We start from the raw sequence: 13,156 nt of genomic DNA, 5'->3' as shown, positions 1-13,156 counted from the left end.
AGGATGGACTGCATTCGTGGCACTGCTGCATCTGAAACGCGCTGGATCGCACAAAACACGCAGGTGAGCTGGGGGGTCATTCAGGGATGCCCATGTGAGCCTCCTGGGGTGCTGTGGGTCATGGGGTGCTGTGCTTCCCTCACTCCCCTGCCCTGAGGTCAGTGGGTTGAGCACCACTGTGGGTCTGGCAGTTGGGCTGTTTCAAGCCCCAGCTCAGGACTGCCAGACCAGCAGGTTTCCAGGTACACCATGGGCCTCTGGATGCCACAGAGATCTAAAGGCTAAATAAAGCTGTAAGACCCACTCTGCATAACATTTGGGTCTGGCTCCAAGAAATCTGACTGCTTTTTATGGCATCTAGATCAGCAGTTTCCTGCTGATGCCAGCACTGCATTTCTGTGTCTGTCTAACTGTGTAAAACAACAGAGCTCAGTAGAGCCACGCCAGCTAGGGAGGAGCTGGGTTTCACAGGTTTTTTTTCTCTTTTTCCCTTTTCCTTCTTAAATAACCCCATTTGGGCCTCCAATAAAAAAACCAAAACATCTGGTACTGGGTATTTGGCTGCTGGGAAGCAGCTCCTCATTATGAGAAGCACAGCAGTGATGCAGGGATTCCTGGTATGGATCAGTAACACTTAAGGTCGTGTTCATGAGGTATCCCTGTCCCTCCTGGCCTTTGAATATACGGACTGAGGACACTGAGGGAGATGTGGTGCTTTGTGCCAGCGTGGAGGTAAATCATGCAGGTTAGTAAAGAAGCAATTGCATCAGTAAAGAGTCCTTCAAGCCTGATTTATTGATGCTCTCATATGAGATCTCAGCAGGGTGAGACGCTGCCATGGCAAAGAGACAAGTCAGTAAATCACAGGAACATGGTGGATGTTTGATGAGTGGGGAGGACCCTTTGGCAGGGCCACCCCAAGCCCAGGATGGGGCACCCTGGCAGGGCTCAGGGCCTCTCCCCAGCCCCCTGGATGGGGTGCCCCAAGAGGGCTCAGGACTGTTCCCCAAGCCTCTGCCCACCCAGCTCGCTAGCTCTGCATGAAGAGGTGGAAGTTAGTCCTGGTGAACTCCTGATGGATGCTGTCAAGTAATTTGTCTGAGTCCTGGGGGACATCTGAGAGGACCTGCTGCCCTGGGATGCAGCTCTGCTCCGGGGTGTAGGTGAATGTGAAGGAGCTGGAGTAGATGAGGCCATCATCCCTGATCAGCAGGAGTGGGACAGTGAGGGGATATCGCAGCCACCTCCAGTCACTGCCAAAGGCAGAGACGTCAGGGACGACACACACAAGGGACTTGGGGCTCCTGGGAACAGTGCAGGAGAGGAAAATATGCATTAATCAAGGAGGGTCCCATGCAGGAGCAGCGGGCAGAGAGCCAGCACTTCTCCTCCACCCTGGAGCTCAGTGTGAAGCTCCAGCCAGTTTCCTCTCTTCTCACCAGGCTTTCCTTCCTCTCTACCCAAGTTGCTTGGTTTTTTGCAGCTCCCTGAGGTCCCTGTCATCCTCCCCCCCCCCACTGCTGTCCCCAAATTGCAACCAGGGCAGAGAGCAGGCACCAGACTTGTCCCCTCCTCTCCTTGCCATGTTCGTGCTTGCTCCCGCAGGATGGGCAGTGCAAGTGCCCCGTTGCCAAGGTCTGCAGACATGTCCCTCCCAGAGGTACCTAGTGCAGCCCAAACCCAGCTGCTGTTCCCTGCCTGCTCCCTGGCCCCCTCAGCCATGTTACCTGTACATCGTCTCTGCTTCCACATCTCCGAACCAGACCTTGAGGTGTGTGTGGAAATACTCCCCCTGCACCTCCAGCATGGCCACGTCCCCGCCGCCCGTGAGCTGTGGTGGGCAGAGCGTGTGTCAGTGTGTTATGTGGTGGAATGAGCCAGACTCCTTCTTCCACAGGATGCTCTGCCTGCGCATCCCAACCCCACTGCAGCATTCCCAGGTAGTCCCACAGCATCCCAAAACCAGGAGATGCCAAGCACGGGTGCAAGGGCTCAGGAGCAGGAGCCTCTACGCAGGCAGGTGACAGAGAGGAGGGGGCAGTGGGAGGCTGTGCCCACCTGCAGGGCAGCGATGAGGGGCACGGGGCTGACGGGCTCACGGACGCAGGCCAGGCTCTCGCTGAAGGTGTATTCCACCGTCTCCGTGCTGATGATGGTCCAGCACGAGCCGTCATTCAGCAGCTCCCGGTTGGATTCCTTCGGGCAGGGAGACGCCTGTGGAGAGTCACAGCTCCAAAAACACTGCAGTGTGGACAGCAGGGGACTGGGAGGTGTGGTTTCTACCCCCAGTGTCTTGGTTCCAGCAAGCGACCGCTTCGCTCACTGGGAAGTGGGGATCGTGATGCCTTTGCAAAGACCTCAGTGATGATGTCCCCACCAAAGCAGGCAGATGGCTTTGCAGTAATTCTAACCCTAATTTGGATGCAAGACCCTCCCAGTGACCAGTTCCCCAGCCAGAAGGAACACAGAGAAGCTTGGAAAGCACGCCGGGGGTCCTACCCCTCCTGCAGTGCCATACCTGGAACTGGATAACTTTCTCTGTGGAGAGACACAGGTACATGTGGTCGCTGCCTTGGAACTGGAAGGCACACTTGTGGAGCTGGGAGATGGGCTCGTCCACGTCCAGCATGGCATACTGCTTCATCACCTTCCGGATGATCTGCGGGCGGCAGCATCCCAGCGGTGGCACCGTCCCTCGGAGCCACGGAGCGGCCAGGTCCGTGTGCCCGGCAGCCGCAGGGATGGAGGCTTACCAGGGGCGGCAGTGTGACGCCGGTGGCCGTGCAGACCAGCTGGACCACGGAGCCGTAGCGGATATACCCTTCCCGCAGGGGGAACTCGCTCCGGGGGCAGCACTCATCGGCTGGCCGGGAAAGAGGCAGAGTCAGTGCCCCGGTCAGCCGGGGAGCAGGTTAACCCGGGCTGCCGTGCTATGCACAGGCCCGGCGGTGTTCCCAGTGCTTTCTTACTGCTTTCTCTGCTCTGCAGGTGCTCACTGCTTGGAGAGACCAGTGCTCCCTGAGAGAGCGGCACTGGGATGCGGTACCTCGCAGGGACACCGCTGGAGGCAGTGCGGGCAGGGATGCTGCTGGGCTCTGGCCTCTTCCAGGCGAGTTACTGGCTTGGAGTTATGAACTGCCAGACCAGTACAGCTCTTGCTGCCCTCAGTGCCAGCGGGAAATAGAATCGGTTCCAGAGACACACCAGGAGCACTGGGCAGAGGTGAGACTGAGCCAGGTTCCCATATCCCAAAGCTAATTCCCACCCCTTTTGCCCCCAGGAACTGGCTTTGCTGGAGGGGAGAGTCAGAGCCGGACACAGGCAGCCCTGGGCATGGTTGGCATAAGTGGCCCCCGGAGTCCTCACCCAGGTGGAGGGTGAAGGCTGCCCACTGCCTGGCGCTGGCGATGAAGGCTCCCCCCTCCACAGACAGGTACCGGGTGCTGACGGTCTGGGAGCGCAGGCGGTTGAAGAGAGAGACTTTGGAGCCCGAGGAGATGCAGACTGTGGGGAGAGGGGGCTGAGTGAGTACTTGCCAGGTCTGATGCCTCTGCCAAGCCAAGGGAGGACAAGCCCTGGCTCCCGGGGTACCCAGCACCCTCCCCACTGCCCTCTCTCTGTGTGTGAGGGCAGGTGAGGCCACAATGTGGGGAGCACGTTGGCATCAGGGCATTACACATTGTGGTGGCTGAACTGTTTGGAAAGGAGACATTAGTGTGTCCAGATACATCCTCTACTGGGGGTTCCCATGGGCTTTGGGTTCAGCCTGGAGCACTCCAGAGCCAAGCTGTGAGCACTCAGAGAGCATCCCACCCTGGGGTGGCACCCGCTTTCCTCCCCACAGAGCCAGCCCTGTACGCACGGTCCGTGTTCTTCAGTGACTGCTTCTTCTGCGAGGGTTTGGAGATGACCTTGATGAGCTTGCTGTGGAAGGTGCCAATCTCCTGCCCGTTGCTGAAGAAGAGCCTCAGGACCAGGCGGAAGTGCTTGCGCTTGTCCGTGTCCGAGATGTACAGTGCCTTGGCACAGCTGAACCCCTGCCAAGGGCAGAGAGGGGCTGCCAGCAGCTCCAGCCCAGCCCCGCCCCACCAGCCCTCCTCACCCTCCTCACCACCCCACAAGGACATAATAGTGCCCTTTCAACGAGCCCCGGGTTCATTTAAAGGGAGAAACGACCAGAGATGTTATTACAGGTGGAATGAAGAGCCGGGGATCGGCGGAGGCTTTATTTACACTGGGGTCAGAGAATTCCTTATGGAAATGAATGTTCACGTGTGATTTATCCCACATAACATGAGAAATCACCCTGGGTTTATGGTTTCTCCCATCCTGGCAGATATGCTGTGCCTTAGCAGCAAGGCAAGCACTGTGGACAAAGGCTCTTTCTGTGAGGTTCCTGGCCTAGCTCAGACCCTGTGCTCTTCAGGGATCCCAAATAATGCTTTTTTTCCTTTTTTCCCCCTCCACTCAAAAGATGCCAGAGCTCTGCTGAAGCTTTTGGACTTTGGGATCGACTGGGCTTTTTTAGCTGTTTATCCACAAATGAAGGACCAGCCTTTCATTTTGTATCAAGCAGCAGTGCTGCTCATCAGGAGAGGGGAGCAGGGCAGAGGGAGCTGGGCAGATTTTGGCAGCTCAACTGCCACAGGACTGTCAGCCTGAAAAGGTGGTGCCAGAGAAAGATGGGGATATTTGGAAGGTGGGGAGCCTGCCCAGCTGCCTGGACTGCTACACATGTCACAACAGAGTGGCAGAGTGGGAGGGGGGAGCCGTGGTTTGAAGGAAGGACTGCAACACTCTGAGGATGGGGATGGTGTGACATCCCAAGGCAAGGGGTGATGGTGGTGACAGCCCAGCCCCTGTGTGAACAGGGTCCCCCCAGCGCCAGAGAGCCACAGGCTTTACCTTTGCATCTGGCTGCTCCTCAAAGCTGAGCTTCTGGGTCTCCATCAGGCTGCTGCCCATGCTGTCCAGCCCCATGTACCCACACACCCGAAATCCAGCCTCTCCCAGATCCCTGGCTGGAAGAGACAAGGAGAAGGACTCTCCAGACCCCACACAGGCTCAGCCCTTCCTGGCATGGAAGGTGGCCCAGGCTCCAGCCCTCCCTGGGTCTGGATTGCAGGAGGCTCAGCCTTGAGGGGGAACAGGGAGTTTGGGGGGGGGGGCAAAGATAACATAAAGTGGGTCACTCTTCCCTTTACAGAGGCAGAGGGCAGCTCTCCATGGCATGGGAAGGGCGAGAGGAGAGTCCAGGGCTCCTGCCTGGCACTTACCTTTTATCTGCTCCTGTTTTAACTTCCATCCTGGCCCGCTCAGGTAAACACAAGGTGGGGGGCAGAAAAACCTGCAGAGACAAGAGGGCGTTTTCTCACTGCCCTTCAGCCCACAGAAAAGGTGCTCAGGGGTGTTGGGATGGCTGTGCTGAGAGTGGAGACCTTCACAGGGGCCCACTGGCACTGGGAGCAACCTTCTGCCCCCAAAGGTACGTGGTGCTCAGCGAGGGGCTGGGGACCCCCAGCTGGGGATGTGGGCAGGGCTGGTTGGAGGCTTCAGGCTCTGCTGCAGCAGCTGGCACAGCCTCTGCCCTGCACCCACTGCCTCCAGTGCCTGGCTCCAGCCCAGGGCAGCTGCCACATCTGGTGGTGCCACTGGTGGCCATGAGCCCAGCAGCCACAGGATGGCCCCAGGACAGGAGGAGAGGGACCCCTGCACCCCTCAGAGTCAAGGAGGGATCAGATCCCTGCCTCTCCCCGACTGCCATGTGGGAGTTTTGGCAGGTCGGGAACAGAGTTTGTATTCACAACCAGTTTTGCAGCCTAGTGCAAATAAATCTATAGCCAGGGGCTTGGAAACCTATTTTCCTGTGTTTTGTTTGGGTTTCCACTGTCTTTGCACTTGGGTGAATGGTGCAAATTCATCCTCTATTGGTGCTGGATAAAGCACCAACCAAGAGAACCCTGGTGCAGGAGGCTGGATATTTTTGAGCCCTAAAGTCCTGGGTATGGGTTTATTTAAGCAAATCATCCACAGCATAAGCCCCTGACTCTCACTGTGAAGGAAAACAGCACCAGCACCTTTCAACTTTAACCTGGGAGCTCTGTGCAGGTTTTCTGTCCCTTTCCAGACCTGGCATCTGATTGTCACGCTCATCCCTTGCAGAGGATCTGGAGCAGAGGAAAGAGGCTGTCCCAAAGGCTCAGTGATGAGAGGGCTCCCTCCTGGTTGGAAGACTCTGTCCCGAAATAACATCTTTACCTGTGGAGCAGCAGCCCCTGGCAGGAGATTGGATGTGGTGAGGACTTTGTAGGCACAGCCAGCCCATCCTAGAGCTGTCTCCTGGGGTGGCTGGGGTCTGGGTGGTTATAACTTAGAGGCTGAGCTTGTCACCTCATAGCTATTCCACACTCGATAATAACGGAGTATTTATATCACAAGGATTAATGGGGGATTAATTATATTGCAGTGCTGCAGTCTGATGTCACTGCCCAGGAGTAGCAATTTTGGAGATTCAAGCCAGAACCTCAAGGTGTTTTTGCAGTGTGGGAAGGATTTTCAAAAATAGCAGCGTTTTTGGAGACCATGGGCATCGATGGAAATGCCCCAGTCCCTGCTGATTTTAAGATGAGAGTTAACAGGGCACTTGAAACATTAACTTCTCATTCTTGGGGGCTTAAGACTTGAATAGTATCTTTGCTTAGTTTACTTTGTCTTTCCTTTCCACTTCATGGAAGGAACCTAACCACTGGGAATGTCTAACTGGGATGGATGGGGGCGGGGGCAATATCTCCCTTGTGTTATTCAGTTCATGAAGGTTAAATGATGGCTTTGGATCGTGAGGTCGTGAGTGAAAGGAGAGGGGATGTGTCCAATCATTTGCTTCACCACCTTGGACCAGAGAAATCCAGCAAGGCTGGGGTTGAGCTTTAGGCAGCTGGGTTTGGAAGTGGTTGTTGGAGGAGCTGGAACAATCTCCCACCTTTTTTCGTTGCCGTACGACTTCTGTGCGACTTTGGCGTGCAGGATGAGCACAGTCTGGTCTGCTGGCAGCTGCAGGTACCTCCGCACACCGTCCCGGAGCAGGTTGGCTTGGTAAGGGTTGGACCTACAAGACAGCAGTGCCCCAGCACTGTGACACCAGAGCTGGCCCCTCATCCAGCCCTGTGCTGAGCAGGGAACCCGGAGATCCCTCTGTGTCCAGCCTGATGAAGTAAAGGCATTCCCATTGGAAAGCTTTGGAGTTCAGCTGCTCTAAGACTGGGGCTGGCATTGAAAAATATAAAGTCTGGATGATGGAATAACTGCTTCACCTGCCATCGAACACACACAGGGCATGTGTGTTGTGTTGTGTTAACACCTCTGAAACACGCATTTCTAAGGCTTCCAGCCCTGTGCAATGGTGGCAGTGCTCGAATTGAGTATTAATTTGTTTTCACACCTGAAGTGCTTGTTGCTGTATGGCTGTTTGGTGAGTTGGGAAGTGATGCTGCTGAGCTGTGAGTGCAGCCCGGGAGCTGCCACGTGAGCTGCTCGTTGCCTTCTGCAAGGGCTGTTGGGTGAAAACAGCTGCATTTTTCTCTGGTACCTAAGAAGTCGGTGGTTTTGCTGATTGTTTCTGCTCTATTAACCAGAAGGCGTTCCCATACACCCAGCATTTAACTCTGCTATCTTAGTAGGTTGGGTGTTGACTGGCTGGAGAGAGATGAGGTGAGGCCAAGCACAAGGTGCCCTGCTCTGACAGCTGGGACATGTGTGCAAGGACTGGGTGGTGCAAGGAGGGGGGGAGAGCTCTGGGGTGTCAGCTGGGGAGACCTTCTGTGGTGCCAACTTGTCTTCAGAGAGGTGAGACCACTCATCTGAACAATACCGGCTCCTGCCCTACTGAAAGCCCCTAAACCCCCTCAGTTTGGGATAAGAGCAATCCCTGAATCTGGGATAAAATATTTGGCTGGATAAGAGGAAATCAGAGGAGAGGGAAGGGGAGCTGCCTGGGTAGGAGCCTCTCCTTGGCACATTTGCCAATGTTTGGGATGTAGCCACTGGGCATGCTGCTCCAACCAAGGGGACCCAGCCTGGCTGGTTATGAGAAGTTCTTGAACCTTATATCAGAGTCAGAGATAAAACAGTGGCCAGAGAAGGCTGTGAAGCCCCAGGCACAGCAGAAAACACATCCTGGAGTCACTGGGAGAGAGCGTCTGGGGACCATGGGGAATGCTGGGGGATGCCTTGGAGGAGAAGTGGTGAGGATGGGGGCATCAGCCACAGCCACCCAGGAAAAACCTTGCAAGAGGTTTGCAGTGGAGCATTCCCATTAAACACAGTCTCTCTTCCTCTTAAATGGGGTAGAAATGGAGAACAGTTGAGGACATAAACGATCAGATGTGTGAAGACGGGTAAGTCTGGTCCTGCCATCACTCCAAGGCAGACTGTGGTGAGTTCTCCTGGGCTCAGAGGTCAGAGCAAGCTCCCAGGGAGAGAAGCAGCAAGCAGTCAACCCAAGCAGCCTTTTAGAGGAGTTCACCTGCCAATTCTGTCCTCCCCAGTGCAACATATGTATTTTAAAAAGGCTGTGCCCCTTACAGCTTTTAGCACTCACGGTACAACTCACTTTAAACACATATCACTTCAGCTCCAGCTTTCCCACCTTTGGATGGAGCTGATAGCTACTGTTGTATGTGGCAGACAAACACATCTCCCATACAAGCAAATATTTACCCAGTGTCTTCTCTGGATAGTCCCATGGGGACCCGATGCTTTGCACTCCACAGATGTGCTCTGTTTGGTGACTAGACGGGCAAGATAATCTCCTGCCCTCCTTATTCTCAGTTCTTTATCCCAGACGTGTGAGCTGGATCACCAGCAAACATAAATCAGCAGAGCTCTGCCAAAATCAGATTTACAGCCACTGCCAGTGTCACTCACAGCATTAGCTGCTGCTCTGTGCCTGGAAAATGAATGTTTTATGGCCATTCCTGACTGCAGAACAGACTCCACACACAGCTCTGCTCGTGTGGCAGCCCTGGTGCTGCTGCCAGCACAGGGCTCTGAGCTCAGCCCCAGCTCACCCCACAGCACTCGTGGCAGGGCAGGAGGGGCTCCTTTCCCAAGGCTCCAACCCTCCCATTCTCCTGCTCCAGCACACTGAAGCTCAGCTCTGTCAACCAGTATCCCCTCAGTGCCTGCTCCAGGGTGGCTTACTTAGTCTTGCTGAAGAGCTTCACTCCAGCTTTTCCATCCAATGAACAGTTTATATCTTTGCACAGCCAAAGAGATCCTGTAAGAAAGTTATTCCATCTTTTTCCATAATGGCAATCTGCAGCTGTCTCGCTCCTCTGCTGCCAAGCAATGGTGTGATTTCAGCTTTCATCTGCCTTTGCTATTTTTCCCTTCATATAAAAGCAGCCTTTGTGAATCTCTCTGCAAAAGTTTTGATTTGTTTTGGGTTTGTTTGCTTGTTTGTTTTTTTACAGAAGTACTGATTCTGATTGGGATAAACGTAGAAATGGATCAAGGAAATTGGCCTGACCCTGGATACTCTTTTACACTGATGCAACGCAGTGTTAAATGAGTACTGAACCTTGCTGGCTTCATTCTGCAGCATTTCACCCTCAGTTTGTCAGAGACAACAGGCACAGAGCAGGGAAGAACCAGGCTGGGTGTGTGAATTTTTTCCTGGTGAGTCTCATCATCCATTCTGTGTAAAATTAGGATAGCTTTGGGTCCTTGTGTATCAGCTGCAGAGACACGTGCTTCATCCCTGTTAGTGTTACCCACCAGCACCAAAACGGTCACCAGTGCCCATCCATATAGCTTGGGGTCTCCCTGTGGGGGTCCTGGAGGGAGCTTCTGCCATTAACCCATCCACAGAGTATGGAACAGCCTGGTACCGAGGCCAGGCTGCAGCAGGGAGTGTTCAGGAGCAAATTGCCAAACCCTGTGGATTAAGACATGTGCTGACAGAGTGGCCAGCAGCAGTGCCTGCTCTGAAGAGCCTCCCACAGCCCTGGCTTAGGGCAGGGCCAGGCTTGTGCAGGTATCACTGCTCCCTGCCATCCGTACGTAATTCCAGAGGCACGTGGGTTACTGCCCCCAGCCTACTAAAGAGCCTTCTGGAACAATTACCCACATGCTGAAGTGGGAAAGTGCATGCCAACGGCAGGTAAACAGATTGTAGTTCTTCAGACTTGATGTCTAGCTGCGGGAACAGCTACCTGGAAACTTGGTTTTCTTTTCTTTCTCTGCAGCCATTGCCTTTCAAATTTGGGGGCTAAATTGTTTCAGTGATGCACTTCTGAACAGTGCTCACCATTCTGCCCACAGAGGCGACCACCCAGCATCCATCATCTGGTTTAAATTTACCTTTGGAGAGTAAAAGGGCTATTGCTAAAGCAGCTCAATATACCCACTTGGCTCCCCCTGGCACCTACAGCCTCCTCAGGGTTACAGGGAATTATTCACTCCTTCTGACATTTATTATATTAAATTATTAAAATGCTTTGGTTGTAGTGCAGTGTTAGTTCAGTGTCATGTTTGCAGCTCTGCACGGGCCGGGTTCTTACAGCTTGGGCTAAAAGCTGCCTTTTCAGAGCCTGAGGTCTTGGCTGGGGCTCAGCTGCTCTCCACACAGTTGGGCATTATGTGGAAGGAAGGGGGGGAGAAAGAGGGGAGCCACCACCTTTCTGCTACACCGATTTTTGTAAGCCTTTCCCCCTCCCTGCTCAGCCTGGCATCGCTTACCAAGGCTTTTCCTTTGCTTTAGGCCAGGATGTGCCCCAGGAGAGGGTGTGAGCGTGTTTGCGGTGCATCTCTAGGGTGGCTCTGCCCTGGTGCTTGAGGTGGGAAAGACCCAGGGCACCTGGGGGGATTTGCAAGCCCTGGCCGTGTTGTTGTGCCCTCTCTCATGGGAAACACAGCAGAAAAGCAGGAGTGCCCTGTGTGCTTTTTATGGGAGACACACAGCTGGACCACCTTGCAAAGGGCTGTTTCATGTGGGTGCGCGGGGAGCCCAGGCAGGCGCCGAGGGCTGGAGCCTGCAGTCACATCACTGATTTTAGGAGAGCTGATGTTTAACACCACAGCTAAAAATTAGCCCTCGCCTTCCCAGCAGCAAGTGTGGAGACATCACTCAGGGCTTTGTCCTCCCTCCAGCTGGGAAACGCAGCTCCCTGGGTGGGACATATCCCGGTCCTCACATCACCTCCTCTGTGTGCACCCCTGGGCAACCACAGAGGCAGAAAAAGCAGTTTAGGAGCACTGGGAGAAGCAAACTGCCCTCTGCCCTGCTGCTTTCCAGTTCACTGAGCTTCACCAGCTCAGTGTGCAGAGGAAGGGATCCGATATTTTTGGTCCCCTGGGAATAAAAGTACCCGACTCAGGAGACCAAAATACAATCCCAGCAGCTATTGTTTAGAAACTGGGTCTTCAAATCAACTCTTTAGACAAGAACTGTAACTTGCAGTAACAGTGTCCTCAAGTGCAGGTAGCACTGAATTGAAGTGCAGAGATTTAATTTGCTGCTTTTCCTCCCAGAAAAGGAGCTGCCATTTGCCTCGCTCAGGACACAGCTGCCCTGCAGCTTGCTGGGGACTTGCTGCCACAGAGGGCAATTGTTCTTCTCTGAGCTTGGTGAAACCAAATGTCCTAATAAAAAATATCCATTTTAGAGATCCGGGTTATATTTTGTACAGAGCAGGGGAGAAAACGCCTGCAGTGCTCTTGGGTATGGAGTCAATGCAGTGTTTATGCAAAAGGAAAAGCCATTAGAAATCACAGAAATGAGAAGCCTGCAGTTTCTGGCTTCCCTCATTTTTCAATACCTCCTTTAATCCAGACCAACCCAACCCACAGCCCCTGTATATGCATGGGTATTTATAAATCCTGTATTTTCCTCACTGCACACACAAGTGAAATTCAGCCTTTTCTGGGCCTGGGGGATTTGTCGACCACACCAAGGGCAAACAGCAGCCAGAACAGGAAGCACAGAAATCCTGTGGCAGTGAACTCTGCGGGGAGTGGGGGCCAGCCGGGGTGGTCACCCCAGCAGCACCAACACCCCCAAAATGCCCAAGTTTGGCAGTGCTGTATTGGCTCGTCTGCTAGAAAATTCAGATAGCAGGGGTGATCTACTGTAGTCTCCTTTCTCTGTTCCTCCTGTTAAAGCACTGAAAGAGTCCCATAAAGCACTAAAGGTGGCTCCTGCCACCACTAGACTGATCAGAGTGCTGGGAAGAGGTGGAGGGCTGGGCAGGGCTACTCCAGGGTTTCTAAGAAGTCTCTGCTGATGATCTCCATTGCACATTGACCTTCTTGATGAAAGCTCAGCCTGAGGGTCTACAGCCCTCCAACACCTGGTCTGCAGCTCCCTGGTTCAAACCCCCCTCCCCACACTGCAGCCACTGCCTGCAGAGGTTTCTAAACTTCCAGGACACTGTAGGTCAAATGGATATTAAGCTTGGACTCTCCTGTTTCCAGAAGCTTTTGAGTTTAGGGGGCTCCCAGGTGTACTCCCACAGTAGGGGAAGAGGAAATTAAAAAAAAAAAAAAAGAAAAAGAAAAAGAACAAGAATAAAAAAGAAACAATGCAATTAAAAAAAAGAAAAAAAAAAAAAAAAAGGAAAATTTGAAACAAAGGAAAAAGGAAAGAATAAAATAAAGAGAAAAAGAAAATATAAAATAAAGGGAAAAGGAAAAAATATAAAGAAAAAAGCAAAAGGAAGAAAAGGAAAATAGAATAAATAGAGAGGAAAAAAGCAATAGACAAAGAAAAATATAATAAAATAAAGGGAAAAAAGTAGGGAAAAAAAAAAGAAAACCGGGAAAAAAAGGGGGCAGAAAGGAAAAAAAATGAAATAAAGAGAAATAAAGGAGAAAAAAATAAAAGAAAAATAAAGGGAGAAAAAGGGAAAAAAAAAATAGACTAAAAGCGGCAGGCCCCTCCCCGCCGGTGAGCTCCGGGCCGTCCCGGGCCGCGCACCCCGCGGTGCCGGTTCCACCTGCGCGCAGCTCCCGCGGGACCCCGCAGGGGCACAACGCGCGGGGCGGGGGCAGGTGGGACCCCCCGGACCCCCCAAACCGGGGCAGGCGGATGGAACCCACCACCCCCCCCGCTCCTGGTGCTGCCCCGGGGCCGGGCCGTGCCCGCCCCATCGCCCCCCCC

At 53.5% G+C, this 13,156-nt stretch overlaps 1 protein-coding gene across 1 annotated transcript in view; it reads right to left on the bottom strand.

Moving 5' to 3' along the window:
* Positions 1 to 1,030: 1,030 nt before the first annotated feature.
* Positions 1,031 to 13,156, bottom strand: part of RBPJL (recombination signal binding protein for immunoglobulin kappa J region like) — a 19,053-nt gene continuing 6,927 nt past the window's right edge. The window contains exons 3-12 of the mRNA XM_027646088.1: positions 6,980 to 7,105; positions 5,277 to 5,347; positions 4,906 to 5,021; positions 3,863 to 4,037; positions 3,367 to 3,504; positions 2,754 to 2,863; positions 2,519 to 2,659; positions 2,059 to 2,214; positions 1,728 to 1,831; positions 1,031 to 1,304 (exon numbers count right to left, since the gene is read on the bottom strand). Coding sequence (XP_027501889.1) covers positions 1,031 to 1,304; positions 1,728 to 1,831; positions 2,059 to 2,214; positions 2,519 to 2,659; positions 2,754 to 2,863; positions 3,367 to 3,504; positions 3,863 to 4,037; positions 4,906 to 5,021; positions 5,277 to 5,347; positions 6,980 to 7,105 — 1,411 coding nt within the window. The remainder of the gene's footprint in view (positions 1,305 to 1,727; positions 1,832 to 2,058; positions 2,215 to 2,518; positions 2,660 to 2,753; positions 2,864 to 3,366; positions 3,505 to 3,862; positions 4,038 to 4,905; positions 5,022 to 5,276; positions 5,348 to 6,979; positions 7,106 to 13,156) is intronic.

Source organism: Corapipo altera, unplaced genomic scaffold (assembly GCF_003945725.1).
Source record: "Corapipo altera isolate COAL_440 unplaced genomic scaffold, ASM394572v1 64, whole genome shotgun sequence".
NCBI lineage: Eukaryota > Metazoa > Chordata > Aves > Passeriformes > Pipridae > Corapipo > Corapipo altera.
Note: the sequence above shows the minus strand (reverse complement) of the source record. Positions and strands in the feature narration are given on the sequence as shown.